Genomic DNA, 26,037 nt, shown 5'->3' with positions numbered 1-26,037 from the left:
AGAAAATCTGGGCTTTGTGTTAACACTCAATAAAACAGACGTCTTTGTTAGCCTGCCCTGTCCAGTACTAAAGGGCCTCGTTACAGCAAAGCCTAATCCAGATTTGTGGTGTCCCTGAACAGCTTCAGACCGTGCTGGACCACTCACGCTTCGTCTGGGACGTCTAAGCCGACCCAAAAAGTAGATCTCCATCACTACTCCTGTCTGCCCAGGTCTCTAACATCAAGCAGACTACAGGTTAAACAGCCCTGTTTAATTGTCCATGAACACTTTATGGGATTTACTGTGACTATCTATGCAGCAAATTGGGGCTGTTTGCAAACAAAAACTAAGATTCTTTCTCTCATAGTACCCTTAAAAACATGCTGAAAATATTCAGGCAAAAACGGAAAAATGTTACATTAATGCAGGCTACATTCTGACATTTTCAGTGTTGATCTACGTATTCAAGACCTATATAATCCTTCCAGTATATATGCATGTATTTATGTAGTGTTTACCAGCATACATGTATATGCCTTTAAGATTTGTGAATTTGTGAATCATTTGATTCAGCTTTTTTCCCATGGTGTCAGTGGAACTGTCTTTCACTCCTCTCCTCATGTTCGTTCTCCTGCTCTCCTCTCCACACCCCTCCATCCCGCTCCTCCAGCTGTGAGTCCTCTCTCCCTCTGCTTCTCCCAGCTCCGCTCTGCTGCCCCTCTCTCCTCCTCCTCCTTTACTCCTGCCTGACCTTCAGTCTCCTCTTTACGCTCCGGCGCAGGGCCGCCGCGGTCAGCGCGCTGCAGAGCACCAGCACGGGGAAGGAGCCGCAGGCCAGCAGGAGGCGCCCTTCCCCGTGCACCCGCGCCACGGCGTCCCGGCACGACAGGTAGTCCTCGAACACCGCCTCCAGCTGGCACAGAGTGCAGAGCGACAGGAAGACGTGGAAGACCTGGTGGCCGTGGCCCACGATGTCGCAGCGGCCCGGGAGGAAGCGCTCGGGCACGGGGCAGGAGAAGAAGAAGGCGGCCAGCAGGAAGAAGGCCACCTGCAGGGCGTGGAAGGTGAGCGCCGGCTCGGCCCAGGAGCCGGTGGCCAGGCGGTGCGCCACGGGGCTGATGTCCAGCACGTACGCCAGGCCCGTGGGGATCAGCTGGTACACCTTCCGCCACAGCGGGTACGGCCGGCGGTAGCGGAACTTGGCGAAGCAGCAGCCGGCGCAGGAGAGCCAGCCGAGGAATGCGGCGCCGGGCAGGAACAGCGCCCCCACCTGGCTGTCCCGCCACGCGCGCTCAGAGCTGTAGAAGTAGTGCGCCAGGGAGCAGCCGTACTGGTAGACGCACACGCCCACGTAGTCCAGGAAAAAGAGAGTGTAGTGGGCCAGCTCCGAGTGAGACTGCAGGAGGTGGGCGGCCACACTGCAGCTCAGGTAGGTGAGGGCCGACAGCACATAGAGGGCGAGGGGCAGCGAGGCCACGTCCAGCGTCACGCCCCGCGCCCCCGCCAGGGCCCAGAAGCGCAGCAGCACCGCCGGCACCGCCACCAGGTGGGTCCACACGTTCAGAGTCTCGTTGTGCCTCTGGAAGAGGCTCAGGAGGTAGTAGCGCCAGCTCTGCCCGACCGGCCGGTAGCCTGTCAGGATGTAGGGCTCCCGGAACAGGCTGGGCACGTCCGACGCCCGCACCGTGCCCCTCTGGGAGGGGGGGGAGGGGAGGGCGTCCAGGAGCCGGGGCAGGCGGACCAGCTGCTGCACGCTCAGCGACAGGGTGCTGAGACGCTCCAGGGCTGCACTGGACATGGCGAGAGCGACCCCAGGAAGGACAGAGAGGGGACAGAGGGAGAGCTGGCACAGTGAGGGGACAGTGGATGGGACAGTAGGAGTTGGGGACAGAGAAGGGACAGCGGGTGGGACAGTGGGACAGTGAGAGGGAGGCAAATGGAAGAGTGGGAGCGGGTGTGGGGACAGGGGTGGATCCCTCCAGCTGTGCTGTGGAACAAAACCCACAAAACCAGTCAGACACCATGAAGACAGACAGCAGGAATTTGTTTTTGCAAGGCAAGAAGACCTGCCTCTTTTCAACAATAGGTCTGTGAGGACAAATGCTTTAAAAGAACAGTCTTCACGTGATTGTGCATATATCAAACTAACTGCAGTCCAAGCAGTGAGGAATCAGGCCCTGTATTTCAGAAACAAACATGCAATCAGTCCAGCAATCTTTATCTCTTCCACCTCATTTTCTTTGAATGAAACCTACACACCCGGCTTGACAAATAAAGCACAAACAATTCGCTGCACCTGCTGAAACCATTCACACAAGTTCAGTCCAGTTCTTACGGGTGCAGTGTTAAATGAGCCTTATTTGATTATAGGTGTTGGTTCTGGAGAGCGCTTGCTTAGCAGCAACCACAACAATGAAACACGCAACACACCGATGACTCAGTTGCATGATAGCGTGAAGTTGATAGGTCGTTTTCGGTTGAATGGCGGCACTGCGCTGCGCAGACTGAACATGCTTGTCCTGATTGCTTTTTTAAAATTCATGTTATACGTTCTTGAAACACATTCGTCTCACATGCCAAAGATTCCAAAGACAATCATCGTCATCATTCTTCTTGCAACTTCAGGTAAAAAAAAAAAAATCTTACCAGTGTATTAGGATAAAATCTTTTCGGAAAAAACGGCTTGTTTCAAAAACAAACAAAAAAACAAAAAACCCTCACTATAAATTTACACACCTTGTGATTTCAGTTACCAACTTCCGACAGTTGGACGCACAGCGGTCAGTAGATAGTATAGTAGTGTCTTACCGAGTTCAGCAATGATTTTACACAATTCAGACAGCAAATTTAGATTGTCTTTTTATTATTTTTAAAATAAATGTAACTCCACTGTTGAAGAGATTTACATTGCCCATATCTGCTGTCTGCTACAAGACACTGTGACTGAATTATTAAATAAAATATGAAAATATGTTTGAATTTTTAACTTCCATAGTACCTGCAGAAGACCATTAACGCAATAAACTCAAGTGCAAACTCACAACCTTCTTAAGGATTCAGAATTTGCCAAATGAAGAAAACATTATATCGACAGTAATATGAAAGTATACAAAGCAACCACTGATGTCATTTTGACTGATAATGTGGAGTTTGGAAAGATGAGCTCGCTTACTTGTCTCTCCCCGTTTCGACGACACACCTGTAAATCTGATCCAGCAGAAATGGTAGAAGTAGCAGCACGTAACTTTGGCTTCAAGCCCCTTCCAGACGTAGTCGCGCATGCACAGTTGAACCTCCCGTCCTCTTCAATCATATCCCCTATGGCAACAGGGAACGCGTGTCGCGATTAAGAGTCACGACATTTAATTCTCAAAAAGTGCGAATACTGTTGTTTCGGGTTTCTTTCGTCCTTTTTCTGGCGCTGCGCAAGGAGAAATGTTAAAGAAACTTTAACATCGTTTTCTTAGAATTTTTCACGTTTGTCCAGCAGGGCCGCCGAGTTATATTAAAGTGCAAATAGCTTGGTGTGCTTTAGAGTGTGTGCAATATTTCTGGAAGTTTAGAAAAGTCGCGACTCCTAAATCTAAATGATTGAGAAGACATAGGCCTTCTGCAAGCTGAGACACGAGCTAACTGCCTGCTCAGATTTAGAGTTTAAGGAGCTTATTTTGCGTTTTAGGGGACTGTATCAGAGGAATTGTTTAAAGAACTTGTCTAAAAACAAGAGGAAATGTCTGAACACCAAAAACTGAAAGTAACATGCGTAAGGAATTTCCAGTGTCACCAAATTAAAACAAAATAATTATGTACCGATGACTTCTGTTTTTACATCTTTTCCTTCATTACATTATTAAAACTGTGTGACCCTTGGTAACAACAATAGCCTCTTACTTTTCAGTGGAGAATTTGAGGCAAAGTGCCTTGTAAAGTGTATACCCAATGTTAAGTTACAAACCTCAAGTCCAAAATATTGCATACAACCACAAAATGACCTATAAGCTGTCATCAAACCATTGTTGTGGTTGTTGTAAACATATCTAGACTCAGCTTCTTCTGAATACTGCACCACCTTTGTTTGGAAGAGGTGAAAATGTCAACAAAAAGACAGGCACTTTTTATTGTACTGATTTAATTTTAAAAAATCAATCTCTGAATATGAGAAAGGGATTGACTGTTAAAAGTCCAAGTTCACATATTTTACTACTGCCAAGTCAAAAGGAGACAAAACTAACAGTATTGTCTAATACAGAAGACCATTGTTTTCTGGAATACTTGACTGATCAGAGAAGACTGCCACAGAGGAGACTGCAAAATACTACAAAGCACAGCCATCACAACCATCTCAAAAACTAAAGACCAAACTCTTTAGAAAGAACTAATTTTCTTCTCCCAGCTTTACCCACACTAAACATAATTTCCAGGGTCTTGTGGTGCTGCTTGCATCGGATCAAGGGCTTCAAGCTTGCTTATAGCGCCCCCTGCTGATTAAACAGCTATAGTTCTTTCACTACAAAAGTCATGCCGGGTAAACGTATCTTCATAGACCTCCACTGAACCATTGAAGGAAAATAAAAACTACAAAGGCAAAAGGGTACAATTTAATTAAAAGTTTGCATGCAGTCACGGGATTTATCCACTGAATCCACACATACATGCCTTTGTGCCCACCTGACTTGTAGAGTTGCACTGGGATTGTCAAGGCTTGCATTTCAGACATTCAGCATTTCCCCACTTATAACCAGTGGGTATGCTGCATAATGTGGAGATGAAATCCCTTTTTTAGACTACATGTAATAGCTGACATCAGTGCTTGCTGATCCAGACAAGCCACCTATTCAATAGTGGTTATTGAATAGGTAATAGGTTAGTATAACCATTTGTGTTTGCAGACGTAACCATAATATATACATCAAAATATTTGCGTTTTTAGCTTCATCAACATGCATTGCCATTCGAAATGAAATTCAAACTAGTCGGATAAACCACTGAAGTTTGGAATCTTAAACCCAATGAATATCTAAAGATCGACCCTCGTTTTAAACGTGTTACAACTACGAATCGTAAAGACAATGCACATTTCACTGGGTCAGTGTCACTATTGTGACACGGTCGGCGTCACCACCTCTGGCCATGTGAAAGGAAGAGAAGGAACAACAATCTTCCGCTTCCTAACAATTTCGCGCGAAACGTCCAGAGGGGAGGAGACAACAAGCCTGCATTTTTATGACGACATGGATATCGCTTGCGGGATTGGATACTAAATGGAACGCGCCGAATATGCAAATGAATCTGGGCCATTTGGACCAATCACGGTAAAGAGTACGTTATAATATAGTGATCTGTGGCGGGAAAATATTCCACTTTTTTAAAGCAACAGTGGGGTACAGACGAGCCCCTTTTGCGAAGAATTTGTTCATCGGTTTTTAAAATACAAAATACAGAATGGCTGCTGAAGTTGTGGATGACAGAGAAATGAGGGAGGCACAAAGGGATTATTTGGATTTTCTGGATGATGATGTAAGTGAAGTTTTCATTTTGGCCAGGTAGAGCTAGCTAACGTTAGCTAACTCGCTATCGAGCAATACTAATGGGAATGGGCCATTAATGGGGTTTAGTGTAAGAATCGAAATCTTGTGAACGAAAAAATATTTCGGATTTAGCTCCCTACTGCAGTTTTTGTACCTAGTTGGCCATATGTATCAGTTTTTATTTCGGTAGGCTAGTTAGCCTACTAGTGGGTCACATTGTAATTATTGCTCGTGGAACTGTCCGTGTAAAGAAACGAGGTGAAACGAGCATGAGCTAGCAGGAGACAAAGAGACGAGTGCCGTCCCTGCACATCCATATTCGAAAATTGCAAGGTTGCTAAGCAGCTCGCAAGCTATTCGCACTTTGATTGCATCCAAACGTCTTTTTGTTACTGTTGTTTTCCTTCTTGCATGTACCTATATCAAAAGTCGTATGAATATGTCCAACTCCAAAGTTAGCATACGTGGGGTCATACAGATTTAATTTTGGTAGTCACTTAAATAGAGCCAATACAGTGTAACGATAATCCCCCTTTCCTTTCCCTGTTTTGCTGCAGCAAGACCAAGGCATCTACCAGAGCAAAGTGCGCGACATGATCAGCGAGAACAAGTTCCGTTTGATTGTCAATATCAACGACCTGAGACGCCGGAATGAGGCCCGTGCTGTCAAGTGAGTAGCAAGCCATCCTATGGCCAGGGTGTAGGTAATATTGACTTTTTTTTTAAACAAGTTAGCTAGATGGCTATTAATGTAGTTTGACATTTAGCGATCAGCTCAACGAGTGATACCAAATTATTTAACTTGGCTAGAACCGACCAGTTTTGCAACGCTAGCCAAGTTAGCATTAGACAGTGTTAAGAGGGTTGAGAAACCCCTTAAGGGGGTGTGCAATTATGTTATGTCAGAAACAGATTAAGTTGAGTTATGTTTCCATTTTACATCTAATTAAAACTTGAATTCCAATAAGGGCGTGACTAAATTAAAACGAGTAACCCGAAAGAAGTAAGCTGTTTACAAGTGTCATGGATGTGGAACATGCTTGAACATATCTAACAGAAGACATTTCAGTTCCCTTGGTGGTGTCAGTTTTATTGACTAGTCCTCCAGAATTAAAGTACCCCAATAAATGAATGTTTAAGACAAAAAAAAAGATTTAATGCAACCATATGTAGTGTAGTTTGATGCATGAACCAACATATAAACTGTCTGAAGTATAACATGGTAACACAGACAGTAAGTTTTGTAAAGACAGGGCTAGTGTGCTTTTAGGCTAAGGCCAGCAGTTATGTTACGCCTGATCCCCTGTGTCTTTCCCAGGCTGCTGAACAATGCCTTCGAGGAACTTCTGGCTTTCCAACGGGCCCTGAAGGACGTGGTGGCCTCCGTGGATGCCACCTACGCCAAGCAGCACGAGGAGTTCTTCGTGGGCTTGGAGGGCAGCTTCGGCAGCAAGCACGTCACTCCCCGCACCCTCACGTCCCGCCTGCTGGGCAACATGGTCTGCGTGGAGGGCATCGTCACCAAATGTGAGTGTCTGAGGGCGAACCCCCTCTGTCTGGTTTCCTTGCTGCGTCTTCAGTGGGCTTGGGGGGACACCTCACTCACGCATGGGTTGGTTTTTGCACTCTGGCTTCTGGAATATTGCGGTTGAACCAGAAGTGATGGGAAAATGACCATGATACCAAATCCAAATTTTCCTGTTCAGGTACTTTACCAGCGTCTTTGCTTCTTAGTTTCATTTTCAATGACTGGATTCCTTCTTGAATCATATTTATATGTATCTGTACTTCTGTCTGGAATTAAGATTAAAACCAATCATTTTTATCGTAACAAAGTCCTTCCATCACCTGTGTATTGACATTTCATGAAAGGCATATCTCTGGTAAGATGTTTTATGCCCTCAAGGCCTACTCAGCCTTACTATTCAAACTTACTGTTCACCGAAGTAAGACGCCATCATGAAAACCTCCAGCTTCAACTGTTGGTCACGCCGATAATGTACCTTTACAGGGAGCTGTAGTTCATAGTGTTATGAACATGTTTAAATCACTCGCAGGCTCACTGGTGCGTCCCAAGGTGGTGCGCAGTGTCCACTATTGTCCCGCCACCAAGAAGACCATGGAGCGCAAGTACACCGACATGACCTCCCTGGATGCCTTCCCCTCCAGTGCCATCTACCCCACTAAGGTTGGTGCTCCCTTTACTTAGAGTGAATCACCACATGGAGGTGATCTTAGACCTTGCGTTTAAGTTGTCTTAAAATATCCTAACTCTGCTTTCTGGTATTCAGACTTAAAGAATGTGAGGCTATCGCATAAACAAGCGTTAGGTTTAATATGTTTTTTTGAATAGTTTCAGCTTGTTTGTTTGTTCATACAGCTGAAACAGAATGTGAACATGCAAGTTTATGGTTACTAGCCTGCTTTCCAAACCATTGTCTCACTGCAGAGACTCAGTCGGCCATAATGAATGGTATTCAGAAAGGGCTCACTCTGTGTCCTCAGGACGAGGAGAACAACCCCCTGGAGACCGAGTTCGGGCTGTCCATCTACAAGGACCACCAGACCATCACCATCCAGGAGATGCCCGAGAAGGCACCCGCGGGCCAGCTGCCCCGCTCTGTCGACATCATCCTGGACAACGACCTGGTGGACTCGGTGAAGCCCGGCGACAGGGTGCAGGTGATCGGCACCTTCCGCTGCCTGCCGGGGAAGAAGGGCGGGTTCACCTCCGGCACCTTCAGGTAAAGCAGAACTGCAGCCTGTCACCCACACACTGCCATGGATTTAACACTGAGGTCCCCTCTTCGGCGACTTGTGCTCCGTGACCTTTTCTAAGGCAGTAGATGAGACATTGTGTAAAGCCTTCTACCGATATACACTGTCTTCCAAATTTATTAATACTTTTCAACAGAAACAAAAAAGCGTGACATGAGAAAATGTGTGTTACATCTTTTTTTTTTCCTGCCTAAAAATTTTTAACTTTTATGCTTCAGTCGTATTTGCATTGCAGAAAGCAAATTCATGTTTTTCTCATGGGAATTTTATTTTGAGGGAAAAAAAGAGAATCGCATTGATTTAGGGGTATTAATATGTAGGACACTGCATGTGTGTGTCATGCATCGTCCTGTTTCTGTCCCGATGTCAGGACCATCCTGATTGCCTGCCAGGTGAAGCAGATGAGCAAGGAGGTGTCCCCCCTCTTCTCTGCCGACGACGTGGCCAAGATCAAGTCCTTCCGCGAATCGCGCTCCAAGGTGAGGCGGCAGGCGGGAGACACGGCAGGACAGCCTTGCCCCCCCCGGGTGGAGTAAGGCCCCCCACTCACCTGAGAGATCATCGCTTGTTACAGAGATCATTGGAAAAAGGTTCCAGTAGCTGATTTTTCTCATGGATGTCTCATGCAGGAAGGTGTCAACGCAAAGGAGATGCTTGTTCTGCGGTGTGGCACAGTCTATCATTTTTTTTCCCCACTGCACGGTCTTTAATGTTTCTTAATGGGATTGTCACAGGGAGCCTGCACATTCACAATATGCATATACAGCTGCAAATAATACACTCAGTTGTGTCTGAGGTGTCATCACAGCATTACACAATGGCAAGGTATCACTCACTATGAATGACAAAGTGGTACAAAGCATATTCAATCTTCAACTCTTCAGTCACAGAGTGGGAATGTACCAAGCGGGTGAATTTAAAAAATGAAATGGTATGCATGAGATATGGTGCTCCCCTGAGGGGGAGTGAGTGGAAGCAACACAGACGAATGTCTCCACCAGTATGTTGCCTGTCCCTTTGTCCTGTGAGAGCCTCTGACCCGCTTTGTCTCTTGCTAGGATGTGTTTGACCAGCTGGCCCGCTCCCTGGCTCCCAGCATCCACGGCCACGAGTACATTAAGAAGGCCATCCTGTGCATGCTGCTCGGTGGGGTGGAGAAGGTGCTGGAAAATGGCTCCCGCATCCGAGGGGACATCAATGTGCTGCTCATAGGTAACAGCGCCCTCTGCTGGACTCTCGCTCCGTGTTGCACCCAGGCTATCAGTGATCTGACCGTTACATCGCATTACTTTATTGGCATTTAGCAGACGCTCTTATCCAGAGCAACTTGCATTAATTACAGCTTTTTACAATGTTATCCATTTCTACAGCTGGGAATTGTGGGTTAAGTACCTTGCGCAAGGGTACAGCAGCAGTGCCCCCATGGGGAATCGAACTGACAGCCTGTCAGTTACGAGTCCTTCTCCTTAGCCACTATATTACACTGCCGCCCCATAAAAAGCTGGCTAAAAACCATATTTATGTCGTCCAGTCATAAGTCAAAAGAACACGACAGACCTAAAACACAGTGCGTCCGTTGCTGAAAGTCGGGACTGCGCTGCGAGTTTCGCTGTTGTGCTGAGTGTCCCTTTGTCTCCTCTGCTGCAGGTGACCCCTCAGTGGCCAAATCTCAGCTGCTGCGGTACGTGCTGCACACCGCCCCCCGTGCCATCCCCACCACCGGGCGCGGCTCTTCAGGCGTGGGTCTCACAGCCGCCGTCACCACCGACCAGGAGACCGGTACGTCCGAGACGCCGGTCCATTGCACGGCAGATGAGGAAGCGCTAAATTCTCCCACGGTCCCGGTGTGGAGCTTTGTGCTTCTGACACGGAGCGCCTCGCGAGCTGCTTAAGACAGCTGCCGCCATCATAAACGATACTGATCTCCAGCACAGGCTGCTGTCAGTTGTCTTCATTATCCCTCCAAAAATGTTAGCTTCATTACACATAACGTGAAGTTAAAATTTCTTAATGTTAAAATGCGGTATTGGTGTTAGAATCTACTAGTGCTGAGCCAACGTGAGGCGTTTGTGAGCAGAAGTTGAAGCAGGCAGTTAGGAATCCAGAGTTAGACAGACTGAAGTAACCACGTGCAGGGAATTAGTGAAGAGGCTCTATATGAAACCCTGCTGTCCACGTGGTGGATGTCGGGCGTGCTTATTGTTGTGACGTTATTGGACAAGAAGGGGAGAAGTCCTGCGGGGGTTACATCTGCCCCCTGTCCCCCTCTCCAGGTGAGCGCCGCCTGGAGGCGGGAGCTATGGTGCTGGGAGACAGGGGCGTGGTGTGCATCGACGAGTTCGACAAGATGTCCGACATGGACCGCACGGCCATCCACGAGGTGATGGAGCAGGGCCGCGTCACCATCGCCAAGGCGGGCATCCACGCCCGGCTCAACGCCCGCTGCAGCGTGCTGGCCGCCGCCAACCCCGTCTACGGCAGGGTGAGTTTACGAAACGGCTTCCACTTTGCTCCAATACAGTATTGCTTTTACTTCCCCAGAAGACATCTGTGTGCTTTTTGTGAAGTGAAAATATCCATATATTTTGGACAAGTTATCTAAAATGAACCACTTCTGATTTAACAAGCTTGCGTTTGTCTGTAGACAGTAGACAGACAGTCAGGTGCTTGTCAGTGGCAGTGCACGTGAATATCGAAGTCATTGCGCGTCTGTGAATATCTTCCCCCATCCCCCTCCAGTACGACCAGTATAAAACTCCCATGGAGAACATTGGACTGCAGGACTCCCTGCTGTCCCGTTTCGACCTGCTCTTCATCATGCTGGACCAGATGGACCCAGAGCAGGACCGTGAGATTTCGGACCACGTGCTGCGCATGCACCGGTACCGCACCCCCGGAGAGCAGGATGGGACAGGTGAGCGATGGGCACCTGGGTCCGTTGAGGCCGTGTACTGTGACATTTTATAGTGAAACTATTACTTTGGATACATTTTATTGGATTTATGCAATTGTTAGACACCTAAAACAGTGGTTTTCAGTGCCTTCTCCCAAATGTAATGCTTCTGTGTGCTCTCTGAGCTCCCAGCTGAGTGACTGTGTGCGTGCACGGTACACGTTGTGCGCACGTGCGTGTTCTTTGGGCCAGCTCAGTGACTCTGTGCCTGTGTGTGTGTGTGTGTGTGTGTGTGTCGCAGCGATGGCTATGGGCGGGACAGTGGACATCCTGGCCACGGAGGACCCGGACGCCGCTCAGGCGGAGCAGGAGGAGCTGCAGGTGTACGAGAAGCACAACGCCCTGCTGCACGGGAGCCGGAAACGCAGGTAAAGCACAGCCTGTCAGCACACACGCGTTCTGGCCCTTCCTGTCTGTGTGCGGTTCCCCTCCGCACTGCGCCTTTGTTCTGTGTTCATTTCTCCTCCTCAGTCTTTGGTTCTCTGGTGGGAAAGCCATTCCTCAGTGTTTGTGATATGTTCCTTAAATATCAAATTTAAGGAAGTTTTTACATCGTTACATCGTAATAATACCTGAAATAGAATAAATGGCCTGTTGCTAGTGTCATTTGTTTTGTGACAGTCTGCAAAGCCTTTAGATCCTTGTGTTGGAAAACCCCACATGTAGTATGTCATGCACATTCTAACGACCTTGACAAGATGTTATGTTTAAGAAATGGCCATTCTAATGAGACTGTGGTACATTGACAGGGAGAAAGTGGTCAGCAAGGAGTTCATGAGAAAGTACATCCACGTGGCCAAAGTCATCACACCTGTGCTGACGCAGGAGGCAGCCAATCACATCGCGGAGGAGTACTCCAGGCTGCGCAGCCAGGAGCAGCTGGGCTCCGACATTGCCAGGGTGAGGCGGTGCTCTACTGCAGGGGCTTCCTGATTTAGTGAACACGAGGCCACATGCCTTGCCGCAATGAATATTCACTGATTTTTATAATGTATGGATTGGCTAATATTGTGGTCGAAGTGAATAGAATGAGCGATCCAGATTATATATGGATCCGGAAATCTGCTGCACCTACCCTGTATTTATCTGAAAAAAGACCATATAACATAGATTGTAAGGTTTGAGCTGGATCCATCAGCCTGCTGTCATTAGAAGGTGTAAGTCTAATAAGAATGCAGTCTGCTGTCTGTCAGATATGTGACCCCCTCCCTCTCTTCCCCTCTTGGCCCTGCAGACATCCCCTGTGACGGCCAGAACTCTGGAAACACTGATCCGCCTGTCCACAGCCCACGCCAAGGCCCGCATGAGCAAGGTCGTGGAGCTGGAGGACACAGAGGTTGCCGTGGAGCTGGTGCAGTTCGCCTACTTCAAGAAGGTCAGTCGCTGGACCCTCGGCTGTAGGACCCTGAGCCCCAAGCCTCTTCTGCGTACTGGTTTTCATAGGAAACTCCTCACTGCCTTCCACACTTCCCTCTCACTGACAGTTTCAGTTTGCAGCCTGTTGCATTGTGCCCACAAAACAAACTGAGAATTGGAAACGTGGTCTCAGTTTGAGCTGTGAGCCTGGTGACAATTCCATGGATTACTTTAGTCACTTGACGTGCTTAGTTAGGTTGGGATGTTTCAACACTGGTTGGGTTAGTTAGGTTGGGATGTTTCAACATCATTCCCAATTAGATGGAAGTTTTTTTTCTTCATGCAGTTTTTCTGATTCAGAGATCACCAAAATAGGTGGAACAATGTTTGATTACAGGAAAAAACACTTGTATTTGTAATCAAACATAAGGACGGACGCCTTAATCCAGGCTGGAATGAGAAAGTGCGCCTCAAGTTTGAAGTTCCTTTCAAGACGCAACGCATTTGGCCTTCTCTTTGTAGGTTCTGGAGAAAGAGAAGAAGCGTGCCAGGCAGGACGACGGGGACACTGGGTCTGAGGAAGAGGAGGATGAGGAAGGCCAGGGCACCCCTCAGCCTCAGAGGAAGAGGTCAGGCATTAAATAACTGTTCCACCTCTGTCCTTCTTCAGTGTTTGACCTTTGACACGCCGCTTACTGATGATGCAAGACATCCATCCTCTGTCACTGACACGGCTTTGTCATTCCCCTTGTGGCCTGTAGAAGTCGCCGTTCAGCTGAGAGAAGACGTTCCCAGAGCAGCGAGCCGTACGACCCCTACGACTTCACCGAGGCTCAGGACGCCCCTGAAAGTAAGAGCAGGAGACAAAGCTAGATAGATAGATAGATAGATAGATAGATAGATAGATAGATTCCTTTATTGTCATTGCACAGAGTACAACAAAATTGAGTAGCAGTCCTGAGGGTGCATTTACACATAACAGCAGTTAAAAGTAGAAAAGAGTTCAAGCTAATTTTAAAAAATGCTAGATATATACATTTTATATTCTATTTATATATTTGCTGGACCTATAAAACAATAAGGTATAAAACAATATGATGAGTTTTATTATTAGCAGCTGACATATTGCACTTCAGGATATTGCACAATTTCTGAATTGCAGTGGCCCTATGTACAAGTAGTGCAGTTAGGAGTGCATATGCATACAAAGGTGCATTTGAAATGTAAACATCTGTGCAGTGTTACTTAATGTAACTGCAGGTATCACAGTACTGAGGCAGGTCCCAAACAGTCAGTGTCAGCGTTTGGCAGTGTTCAGTTCTCGTATGGCTCTGGGGTAGAAGCTGCTGTTTAGTCTGTCTGTCCATGATATGATGGACCTGAAGCATCTACCAGAGGGGCAGCAGGTCGAACAGATGATGTCCACGGTGGGACGGGTCTTTCAGTATGTTGGCTGCTCTACTGAGGCAGTGAAAGCTGAATAAGTCCTCCAAAGAGGGCAGCGAGCAGCCGATGATCTTCTGGGCGGTATTGATGACCCTTCTGAAGGGCTCTCCTGTCCACTGCTGAGCAGCTGGCATACCACGTAGAGATACGCAAACGAAGCTTGTGTGTCGTTTTTAGGACTGCATTCTTATGGTTTGATACTCCCACAGATGTTGTAAGGTCTTTTTTTTTTTTTTTTTTTATTTTGTTCTGACTGTTCTGACTCCTCATCCCCCAGTACAAGCTGCAACTCCACGGGCCAGCGAGGAGCCGATGGAGAGCGCAGAGCAGGATGGGCCAGCTCAGCTGACGGCGGACAGGTGAGTTTGAAATGGAGTAGCTCTGTGTTCTGCGGCTGAAGGTTAGACCTCAGTGAGAGCATTCAGCCATTTAAAACGAGAGACAAGTAGCGTGTCTTTATACAGTCATTTCCTGCCTTCTCTGAGGCTCAAGTTCAAAAGCTAAATATTTAAAAACTATTAATGTTTAATGTTTTTTAAATACTTTGTTAACATTTAATACTACATATTAAAGTTTTGGTGGATACATTTTTCAAGACTTACTATGGGTGAATTTTCAGTTGTCCCGCTAAAGTCTCTGTAAATCTTGCAACTTTTACATGGTGGATAACCATGTTATACAAACCCTTAACCTGTATGGAAATTGAGGAGTTGTCTCTGTATATTATGCAAGGGAAGTTGCATGTTCCTCTCTGCATTCGGCTGAGGGAGGCTGCGTTATCTGTGAGGTTAACTCCATCCTCTCCTGCCTCCGTATCTCCAGGCTGAAGGAGTTCAAGGCGGCTCTGCTGGGGGCCTTCGACTCGGCCCACGCGCAGTCGGTCACCGTGACCGCCCTCATGGAGTCCATCAACAAGGACAACCAGACGCCCTTCAGCACCGCCGAGGTGCGGGTGGCCCTCGACCGCATGCAGGACGACAACCAGGTCATGGTGTCCAGCGACATCGTCTTCCTCATCTAAGGCTCAGAGAGGCGGGGCTGGGGGGAGGAGCCAGGATCAGCTACAGCCCGACTGGACTGACCGCCCTTTTCTTCCTGTGTGTTTTCCAAACATGACCTCCAGTCAGATGGACCAGCAGCGTGAAAGAACTCTGAGCTGTTAAAAGTTTCTTTTGTTTTATCCATTTTAACTTGCATTTTAATTTCGGTGGCAACATCACTGTGTAAAGAGTTACTCCTTACGCTGCACAGCAACAGGCTAAAGCTCAGCCATTTTAGAGTGATGGCTGTTGCATCTGTGTTTTCAATGCATGTTTTAAAAAAAAAAAAGTCTGTGTAAACGTACAAAGTTTTGTTTGTTCTTGTAAATATGATGTAAGAGCCCAATGTTTCTTAAAAAATCTTATGCCAGCTAGTAATTAAGCATAAAGTTTTGGTTACAAGAAAGTGTGTGTGTGTGTGTGTGGTCTTTTTTGGTCACATCTGTGAATGACCATTACTCTACAGAAATTGTGCAAAAGTGATACACTATACTGCAGGAGAGCAGCAGAGTGTGGAAATAGTTCCGAAACCCTAAACCCTCATTTTTGATTTTCATGCAAGCAAGAGAATCGGTGAAGGACAGGTTCCAACATAAATATTTTTTGTTTTTCCTCTTTTCACAGTGTGGTTAAACTGAAGTCATTTTAACTGCTGTTATCTATTTCACAATCCAGAAGGAACACTTGCTGTCAAAGTATAGTCGAGAGCAGTGTGACAATAGATGGAACCAGACGGTTCCTGTGCCTCGGGCTACATGTGCTTCAGATGTCTTGCAGTTCCCTCCTTGTCAACAACTTCACAGTTGACAAATTTGTCACAGGTCACATGGCCTCACAGGCATCTGTCAGGTGTTTCGACAGGAGACGCTGTGTCGACTGACTTTCCAATGCAGTGGGTTTTTGCAGAGACTTCAGACTTGCATACATAAAAGCTGGTGTGTCACGTTGATCATAACCCCAGTTGCCCAACTTCGCTGACTGCAAGCATTTCATGGTTATAGAAGATTTAAATGCATTTGAAGAACACAGATGTCGTGCCTGTGTCCCGCCAGTGTGTGACTCCTTACTTGCCATGCCTAAAAAGTCAAAGGAAGGATTTTTTTTTTGGGGTGAGTAGAAATGCTTCAAAAAGATGCCACATCTTACATGGCAGTTACACATTGTTACACACTGTTTAGAATATGACCCCTCTATAGTCCTCAGCACCCCCATATGTCTTCTCACCGTTGGTATATGAATTTTTAGGGGGTCCTTATAGGATTTTTATGAGGAGGTGGTGCAGAAGAAAGGGACACCCTTTGAAGTGCCTGATGTACCCTCAAAGCTGGAACACTTTGCATTTTTTAAGAGACTTGCATATGCCTTCTGCAGTTTGGTGCGTCACATCAAAAAAGCTACCTCAAAAGGCCGTCGCCCGATAGGCAGACTCCAAGGCAGTCTTGATATCGTTCACAGGAAAGCTAGCTTTGAAATTTAAGGTGGTGGTGCCGCAGCATACTTACATATCCCGACTCCCGCATATTTTTTGAAAAGTAGTGATAACCATAAAACCAGTGAGTTGTGAGGTGCCGCTCAAAGCACTGACGTCTTCCGGGAAATGAGTCCCTAATTACGTTTTGGGGCTGGCGTGATAAGTGAAGCTGCAGAATACCACAAACATTCTTCTTCAGGAAGTCCTGTAGTTTCATGTGGTTTGTGCACAGACAAGAAGTAGTCTCCACATGTTGGAAGCGGTGTGCCCTATCCACAGTTCTGCTCTGATTTGTTTGCTCTGAGTTGCTTAGCTGATGCTTTTATCTGGAGTGACTAGCATAGCTTACAGTTTTTTCATGGTATGCATTTATACAATTAGTTTTTCACTGTGATAATTTTGGTACAACAGCAGTGCCCTACCAAGTTCCCTATCAATTACTGTGACCTCACTTCCAGGTCTACATAGAAACTGACCTCTGATGCCCAAAATAGTCATTTCAGTTCTCACAGTGTGTTTGGTGATGGTGTCTATGCTGGATTGTCAGGTAGTTTGAGCTCTGTTGTTAGCTGCTGTCAGCCCAAAGAGAAGAACCGCAACAGCACGCAGCCTGTGAGCCCTTTCTCTGACCAGTGTGTTGAATATGTAAATATGAAAATGGAACTCAGATCTGTTTACTGAACGATGGAGCTTTCATTCTGTGTTCTTTGTAAAACTTTCACATCCTGCCGGTTGATGGCAGAGCCGGCTGCTACATTAAGTGGTTTTGGGAGCTCATGTTGTTGGTGTCTCAGTTGCTCAGTAGAGGGGACTGTTGTGTAGCTCGTGAGCGTACGGATTTTTGGTCTTTCGGTCACTCGATTTGCAGGAAGTCAGCTTATGTGAAACAAGGTGATGGTACATTGATGCTGCAATGCTCTGTGAGTGTGATTTCACCACGATCACCTCAAGGACTGAATGAAAATGGTAGCAGTCTGAAGTGACAGGGAAGGAGCGTATTTAAACACGTTTGCAAAAGCAGTCTCGAACCAATACACACTGACATCTGTTCAATTAGACAATCTGTCTCTACACTCAAGGAATTAGATAAGTTAATTATTTATGAATAAAGCGACTCGCTTAATTGGTCTGCTTTCTCAGGGTCTGGAAGTCTGGAAGTTTTTTCCACACATGGCCTTCATTGCACTTAAATTGCTTGCCTTATCTGTCTGCATTGAATGTACAAGCTCCGTCTGTCTCAAAGCAATTAACTATAATTAAAAATGAATGTGGGGCAGCATTAGTTTTTTAGAAATAACTTACATAATGTTGATTTTTTTTTAAACTGAAATAGTCCTCTCCACTCGCCAGTACAGCATGTTCTGTGGAAGACTTGGCAGAGTGGTGTGCTTCATTGTGTCAGTTTCTGAATTGCCTGTGATTGTAAGTCTGTGGACAGCAGATGGAGCAGAAATGGGAAATGCAAAAACTTGCAAAGGTCCTCATTTGCCTGTTTTATCTGACCTTTTTTCCACATTCTGGTTCCACATGCCTCCGAGATTGGTGATCTCGGCCCGAGTGCTGACCATACCGGGCCATGAACTCGACCGCAGGCCCCCATGCCTTGACCTTTCGCAAACTCTCTCCATGTCTCTGGAACATCGGGCTAATGTCAGACATGTCCTCGGGGACACGCAAGCGAGGCCGCGCGGTCACTGTGAGACAACAAACCTTCTGGCCACGTGCTTTGATGCCCACGCGTCTACAGCATCTCGTGGTGCTGAGAAACTACAGCGGCACGACACGCCCCCTCAGCTCTCCCACCCATTTCCCCGTCTCGGTTTTGCTTTGAAGGGGGGGGATGGACCGGCTGTGCCAGGAACATGTAGGCAAGTGCAATACTGTCAGGTTGAAGGTGGTGTTTTTGTTTGTTGTGCAGTTGCGTTGGAAGGCCCTATATGACCTTATGAATGTAAAAGGACAGCTTACAAGAAACATAATTTCAAGTCATGCTGGGGTTTTAAAAGAAAACACAAAGGCACAGCATAGCATAAAGTAGCATAAAGGACTTTGTACATTGCTGAATAATAGATTGGCTTTCATTGAAGGGTGGGACTTGTCCATCAAGCTGCTTCATGCAAGAATATTCTATAAGCTCTGATCTATAAGCCAGTGATAGGGCTAGAGCATATTTCCATGAAGTATGTAACATTTTGCAATATTACTATGGTGGACATCATTTCCCAGTACGTTCCGTGCATAGAACCCAAGGTGGTAATAAATTGAAAGTGACTTTCACTGTGACACTAGAAAATAAAAAATATGAATGCGTGGATTCTGGTTCAGAGATTCTGGAATCTTCACAAGACTGAATGCGACACTGAGTCACTGTGTGCTGTTGGCCAATGACAAGCAGAATGGCCTGTTCTCATTTTCACACCTTGTTATGCACATGTCTTTCAGAAAAGCTGTGTGATTCTATTCTACATTTCTTATTCGCTGTACAGCGCATTTGATCCCAGACGACAGAAGGGATGTGCTGATAATAACACTGCTCCTTTCCTCTCTGAAATATACTGTATATCGTACCCTGCTTGTGCCTGTGGTGAAGAAGATGTGTTGACTTTGTGGAGGAGAGCAAGGATGGACAGAATCAGAGACATCTGTGGAAGCTGCTCTGAATATAGGAAAGCAGTTGTTTCTGTGTTAATCTGGCCGCATGTTTTTGAGTATGTGCCCTCCTCTGTTAGCTTTAGCTTTTTTATGTGCTTTTCTAAAGTAAAAGTTGCTCATTTGCTTATGTAGTTAGCTGCTGTGTTTATCGACTTTAGATATGGTAAATACAGGATCAGTGCAGAAAACCTTTTTTTTAACTGTCTGACAGAAAATTGTGACTAAGACTGCACTGATGTCATGATTTTCGACACATTAAATAATTTTGCTGTTTCTGTGACTGACACAACTGCAATTCAGTCACAAACAATTTGACCTCTTTCAAAATCCATAGATTTGTCCTGTTGCTTTCTGAACTTTTCTATTAAAGTGTTGTTTTTTACTTGTGATTTAGCTACTTCAAAATACCAATACTTTTTTTATTTGGTGTTTCCATTATTTTGTCTATCCCCTTTGTATAGCTAGCTGACCACTGAAGGATTCACAACAAAGTTGCTAAGAATATTAGACAAATTTGAATAGAACGTGTGGATTTGACAACTGTTGTTTTAGTACCTCTATGTCTCCTTGACCTCTTGCCCATTTTTGAAGCGGCTTCAAACACCGCCACTGAGGCTTTCAGTAAGCTGTTACATGACAGATCTGCTGAATACAAAGCAGAGCAGCAACTGAACGCAGCCCAAAGCTGCATCGCTCCCTGCAGCTGTGGGAACCAGCCACTCAAATGTTCCACAGAGCAAAGCAAGATCATTTCATTCCATTCGATTTTAGAGCAGCTCCTCTGAGCAAGCGAACGGGCTGAACCTGAAGTAACCTCAAAACGTTGCACTTGCACTGCCATTAGGGTTACGTGTCGCGCTGAGCATCGAGCACAGAGAAAAGGATCGTGGGAAGCATTAAAGTAGAACAGAAATTGAAAGGTGTGAACAGAGCTGAGTGAGGTGCCATCGCGTTGTGAGCGAGACAACGGCAGAGTTGCATTTAGTTATTCCATTTGTAAAAAAAAAGTAGAATCTGCTTTACTCATGATAAAGGACTGTGATACCTCAGGGCCCACGGTGAATCATCTGAGTACGTGCGAGATGCAGATAGTCCCACAACAGCCCCATTTTCGGCACTTGACACAAGCCTTATCTCTACATCAGACTGAAGCAATACATGATATAACCCCCCCACAAGATTCTGTAGAAGATTGCTCTCTTATGAAGCGTGGCTAAGGGAGGGGTTTATGATAGGTACATTGCTCACTGATCTGCAGCTGATTTACTGTAAGCCAGTTACTGATAGGGTTTTCCTTTCTGCAACAATGGCCTCAGAACGCAGCAAACGGCATTGGAGGTTCAGGGCTACACATGTACAGATTCATCAGGAAGTGTAATCAAATACAAGAAAATATAGTCTCTCCCACCACCTATTACCTATTTCAAGATGTACTGCATACAATGAAAAATGCCTGTCTGGGTACATATCTACACATCTATATATCCATCTGTGAATAATGGAGATTTACAATGTACATTATTCCATTTTACAGATTTACGATGTATGTAATCACATTGTTCCGGTTTCACCACGTGTATTATTACAGATTTACAGTGCATGTAATTACATTGTTCCAGATTTACAATTTATGTAATTACATTGTTACAGATGTACAGTTATTGCATGAAGTGATGTAGTGCATTATTACAGATTTACGATGTGCATTATTCCCCAGCGCCCAGATCCTGTGTTTCGGCCCACTGTCTCCCCTGCTGCTTCAGTGCTCCACAAAGTCGTGCCTGATTCCCTCTACAGGTCTGTGCCTTGTGCGTTGAGTCATCTTTTCTCTCACTGAAATGGAGTTACTGTCTTTTATGGTCTTGTTCTTCCTTGCCAAAGACTTGAGCTGAAGCTTCTCCCTTTATTGGTGGATCCGTTTTTTGCCTTTTTAAAAAGCATACAGAGCAGGGCTGGGATCTTTAGTTATTTCCTTTGCAAACAACCTTAATCAGAAAGACATACATATCTCACATGTATTGTTCATTTGTACAGCTCCGTGATGACAGAAGAAATGAAGGCTATATTCCTTGTTCAAGGGCATGACAATAATACTCCACTTTGCACACACATCCCTTTGGTCACAATTATAATATTCTAACCAGCGTGGCACATAGCTGTCTGCACAGGCAATACAAAAGAAGCAGCAGACACAGAGTTTTTATATATTGACCTTTGTTCCAGAGGTGCTTTGAAAATACTGTCTCTGCCATTGTTGCAGCTACAAGTGTTCTGATCTGCTTTCTTGTTCGGAACATTGTTGAAGGAGTGTGGTCAAAAACAGAACATTCACAGTTAGCACCGGAATGCAGACAGACTCAGACCCTTCTGTTTCCAACCTGGAACCAGCGACACAGAGGACAGAATGCTGGAACTGATTGCAACAGTCATGACAGGACATATATATTGCAACCTTCTTGAACAGAATTTCGCATGGAGGGATTCTGTACCAAAGCGGCCATCTTGGATTGTCTCTTCACCCTTTTTAAGATAAAAAGTCAGTCACTTGGCCCCTAATGCAACAGTATGTCTTTTGGATTCCTTTTTGGGTCCTGGCATGCAGATAAGTCCTCATACTCCAGGACAGCACAGTCGTTGCTTATATTGTAAACAAAGACCATTTCCAAATTTTATTACTTAATGACATTACAATTTTTTTACTTCTAATCTGGAGTTCAACATACCGCTTGTTTCTTCTCTATGAAGGGGATACATTCATTAAAACGCAATTATTGTCTCTTGTGCTTCATGCTGCAGGACTGCAGTATAATACATCCTCATGCAAATTCACAGACAAATCTGGACTTTATGTTCATGTTAGTTTTTAATACTTTCCAACAATTTGACCAATAGATGTGAGCACTTGTCACTATACGTAATTGTTTTCTAACTTAATGTAATCATGGCAGATTCATTGACTTGCCTCGATGTATTAATCTTTTTTCTGAAAATATCCTTATACCGGTGAAGCTAAGGGAATGTCCTTGATTCGTTATTTCCTTCAGTGTCGTTGCTGTGCGCTACCAAAGCACTAAGGCCAAACTAAGACATGGTGGAGGCATATGAGATCACACAATGGTTTGAGTCATCCAGTAGCACCATGTACTCCCTTAAGCTTCTCTTATGTGGTTGCTTGGGTTTCAGTTCGCTCCCTTACTGTGGGAGTACTATGGTGTTTCAGGAAACCAATCAGCATTTCTGTGACCTGATTTGCACTGGATTCATGCAGCATATATCACAAAGGTGACAAAAATCTTATGTATTGTGCACTTTGTGCATTAACAGATTTTTTTTTTAAACCATTTTTTCCTCTGTATCCTATCACTTGATGTTATCAGTGAATTGCCAGGTGCAGTCAGTTTGAATAAGCACAGAGACTTGTTTTTATCTCAGACCTGCTGTGCCTGCCTACGTGTGTGGCTGACCATTCGAGTGGTGGTGACGCCGGAATTGAGCTGACCAGTGGGGGAAAGTGCAAAATTTTGTCAAAAAAGGAAAAAAAAACAAAAAACACACAAGGGATTTTCATTTTTTATTATTATTATGAATATGAAATGTTAGAGTATATTGCATTTACAGGTATACAGTATGTGAATTTTGTGAGTTTTTCAAAGTGTGTGATTGTAGATGAATGCTAAAAATGTACATGTGTAGCTCACAAAAATTGTTATTATTGACATATTATAATCATATATATATTTATGTTCATGTACATACATACATATATATATATACACACTCACACACACACACACACTCACACACACACACACACACACACACACTCATTTCCTTCATAGAAAGTGTTACTGCATACAATGAAAAAAACACCCTTGAAACCTGGGACGTGGGCATATCACCTTTAGATCTTTAAAAGGCCAATTTTAAATAAAAGGCCAGAAATTTACAGGTCAATATCAAGCTTTGCAGACATAGTCTGCTATATGACTACATGGCCACCCTGTCCTAAATTGAGGCTAGAAAATGCATTAAAAATTGCAGTCACATCAAAGATCCCCTTCCTCTAGAAAATGCCCTGCTGATATAGGTGAATATTAATAATCATTTTGAGTGCTGTAACATCTATACCCTCTGATGATCACAGCTTTTGCCATTAAAGCTTGGGAGCAAAGTGTGACAATTTGAATGGTCATGATGGCTTTCATGTCTTTTGAAATGCAAGGCAGAGGCAGGGTAAATATTGAATGTCTGTTTTAGATTTTTGCATTCGTCTCCAAATGCCAGCAGTCAGACCTTTATAGTTGACAGAAATAATTTTAAGCAAAGAAAATATTTGTTTTCTTGTTTTGTGTTCTTACAAAAGACATGTGTGCATTATACATCTATGTTTCTTAGATTCTCCTTTGGTGAAAAGTGGCATATTATCTCCTGAAGACCGAAAGCAGATGGTAACTACAATAAACTTAATTCCTCATAAAGCACTGTACATCTAGGTTCAAAGAGATACAAATCTCACCATAATTCTATTTTATGAGGGTAAAAATTACTAATTTAGAATTTCATTAATTTACATGTACAATATACTGCCAATTACTGTGATTCACTTTGCTAACCACCCCACCCTCTCTCATCCTATCAGTGGAACCACTGAACAGGTGTATCTGTTGCAAATAATATTTCAATATGACAATAAACAAAGATCAAAATGTAAAACACTGTTGAATTACTGGTTGAACCTGGGTGTTGGCAGGGTGTTGTTTTTTCCATGTCACAAAGCAATACAATATAAAATCAGACTTTTGGTTTTGCATTCTTTGTACTTGACTTCTGTTATATTATTCCTGAGAGACATCAAACTTTCAGCCTGAACCATGGCTCAGTGTGTTCCGAGAAATGACCAAGGTCGGCCTGAAACTGGTTTAGGGTATTCGAAAGGAGTCTGCCGAAATGATAACGGGTTATTCTTCAGAGTGGTGTAGGCTGACGTCCTTGAGCCAGCATTGTTTAGGGCTGCCCCAGACATTTCCAGCCACGTGCTGCCTTTTCCTGGTGCGGAATGGAACGGCGCAGACACATTACTTTGAGGGCTCCGCGAGCAGTTGGATTTACAGCGGGTTACCAGACCCGCTAACCAGTAAATGATCGCGTCATTTTTGATTCGCGTTTGGGAGGGGCCATGGTCATGATCGTTAATGACGCAATGGAAGCATGGAAATGGAAAAAAACCTGGCCGGCACGATCAGCTCCATCATGAAATCGAGCCGAAAAGCCTCAAGTTTATTTTCTGTAAGCGTAATTAGGTAAAGGCAAGGCTCATACACATTAAAGTAAACATAGTTTTCGAGAAGCGGAGTAAGAGTAGTTAAGAGTTAAAGGTCATAACATGTATCCATTTAATCATTTCTGCACACATAATAATGTGCACTCGGTATCATAAGTAGGAGCATTGAGGTTTCCTTCTCAAAGGGCTTTGTCTATCAATGTACACCCCACTGTTTCTATTTGAGTCTATCTGACCTAACATGGAGCACTATCAAAACTATCTCATCTGCTGTGATTTGCAGCCCACTTTCAAGCAAACTTTTTTTTCAGTTAGATTTTCTTCATTCCAGGCAATGAATATTCCATCGAATTCTTTAGCAGACAAGCTCAAGCTGTTGGTTAAATACTGCATCCCCTCCATTATGCTCAGTTCACTTGCTGTTGAACAGCAGCAGATGTAGAGGTGCGACGGAAAATACAGACAGCCTTTGAGCGTGTCAGCATCTGCCCACGCTTCCCGCAAAGCCTCAGTCACAGCTCTGCCCCGGGGATAGGCCTCCCCCAAAACATTTTGGTCAGGCTGCAAAGTTATTTAGCTAACATTACTGATTTAATGCCCAAAAAAAAAAGGCATCGCGTTTTTTGAGATTATATCACTTCAACAATTTAGCGCCCCTCTGGGGCACTTCATTTCTAAATGAACCTGAGTTCGTTTGTTTTCATACTGCAAGTGGACTGAATTTTATAAAAGCACTGAGCTCTGTTTCAAACAATTCATTTTTATTTGCATCCCGGTGCAATTTTGTCACAGTCATAAGCTTCACGTATGGCTCCAAACTAATACACATTCCAAACATTTTTGTAAAAGCAGAAATGTAATGTGCAAGAAATGATACAACATTTTCTTCAGTTCCTCACTGAAAGTTATTAAGATTGGTAGACTAAATGGCAACTGGAGTAAGTGAACTTTTACGGTGTTAACTTTTGCTACTCTATGTTTGATTTTACAGAAATGCACTGAAATCTACATTACATTATAATACATTACAGTCATTTAGCAGATGCTCTTACCCAGAGCAACTTCCAGCACAATAGCACATAAGTGTATCTATTCAAGTTGAATAATCAATTTCATTTGTCACTTAACCATGTACAATGTACTTTTGAAAGAATACTGTGGATGGATTGAATCTGGACCTTTCTGTATGCAGACTATTTTTAATTGACTTGCAGAGTCAAGCTACTTTACCACTACAATGCTGTGTTGTGGACATATATCTGTCATTTTCTCAGTACTGTTGTCTTTTGATATGATTTTCTGTAACTTGTGTTTGATATTGTCGCTTTTAAAGTTTCTTTTCATGTCTCTGTGCCTGGTTTAAACTCAAAATGCTTTTTTAATGATTTATTATTCTGTTAATGTCTGTTTGCAGAATGGTAAAATTTTATCCTTTCATCTTCAACTTTTTACATCTTTATGTCATGTCATCACTTCTCACCTCTTTTAATCATAACCTGTGATATCTTGTCACAACCGTCTGTTTTGTTTGGTTGCATGACACAAAACAT

At 44.6% G+C, this 26,037-nt stretch overlaps 2 protein-coding genes across 2 annotated transcripts; one reads left to right on the top strand and one right to left on the bottom strand.

Annotated features, from left to right (window-relative positions):
- Nucleotides 1-703: 703 nt before the first annotated feature.
- On the bottom strand, nucleotides 704-3,211 carry paqr8 (progestin and adipoQ receptor family member VIII). Its single transcript, XM_036549999.1, has 2 exons — nucleotides 3,155-3,211; nucleotides 704-1,969 (listed from the first exon to the last, which is right to left on the bottom strand). Exon 2 carries the CDS (start codon nucleotides 1,778-1,780, stop codon nucleotides 719-721), a length of 1,062 nt encoding a protein of 353 aa, XP_036405892.1. The 5' UTR covers nucleotides 1,781-1,969; nucleotides 3,155-3,211; the 3' UTR covers nucleotides 704-718.
- Nucleotides 3,212-5,359: 2,148 nt separating this feature from the next.
- Nucleotides 5,360-15,421, top strand: mcm3 (minichromosome maintenance complex component 3). Its single transcript, XM_036549966.1, has 17 exons — nucleotides 5,360-5,499; nucleotides 6,068-6,180; nucleotides 6,829-7,037; nucleotides 7,568-7,698; nucleotides 8,016-8,254; nucleotides 8,659-8,767; nucleotides 9,347-9,500; nucleotides 9,936-10,067; nucleotides 10,562-10,770; nucleotides 11,028-11,202; nucleotides 11,483-11,609; nucleotides 11,991-12,141; nucleotides 12,476-12,616; nucleotides 13,120-13,226; nucleotides 13,359-13,447; nucleotides 14,321-14,402; nucleotides 14,866-15,421. Exons 1-17 carry the CDS (start codon nucleotides 5,425-5,427, stop codon nucleotides 15,062-15,064), a joined length of 2,442 nt encoding a protein of 813 aa, XP_036405859.1. The 5' UTR covers nucleotides 5,360-5,424; the 3' UTR covers nucleotides 15,065-15,421.
- The last annotated feature ends 10,616 nt before the right edge of the window (nucleotides 15,422-26,037 follow it).

This window comes from Megalops cyprinoides, chromosome 17, assembly GCF_013368585.1.
Source record: "Megalops cyprinoides isolate fMegCyp1 chromosome 17, fMegCyp1.pri, whole genome shotgun sequence".
NCBI lineage: Eukaryota > Metazoa > Chordata > Actinopteri > Elopiformes > Megalopidae > Megalops > Megalops cyprinoides.
The sequence above is the reverse complement of the archived record's forward strand: the minus strand, read 5'-3'. Positions and strand labels throughout refer to the sequence as shown.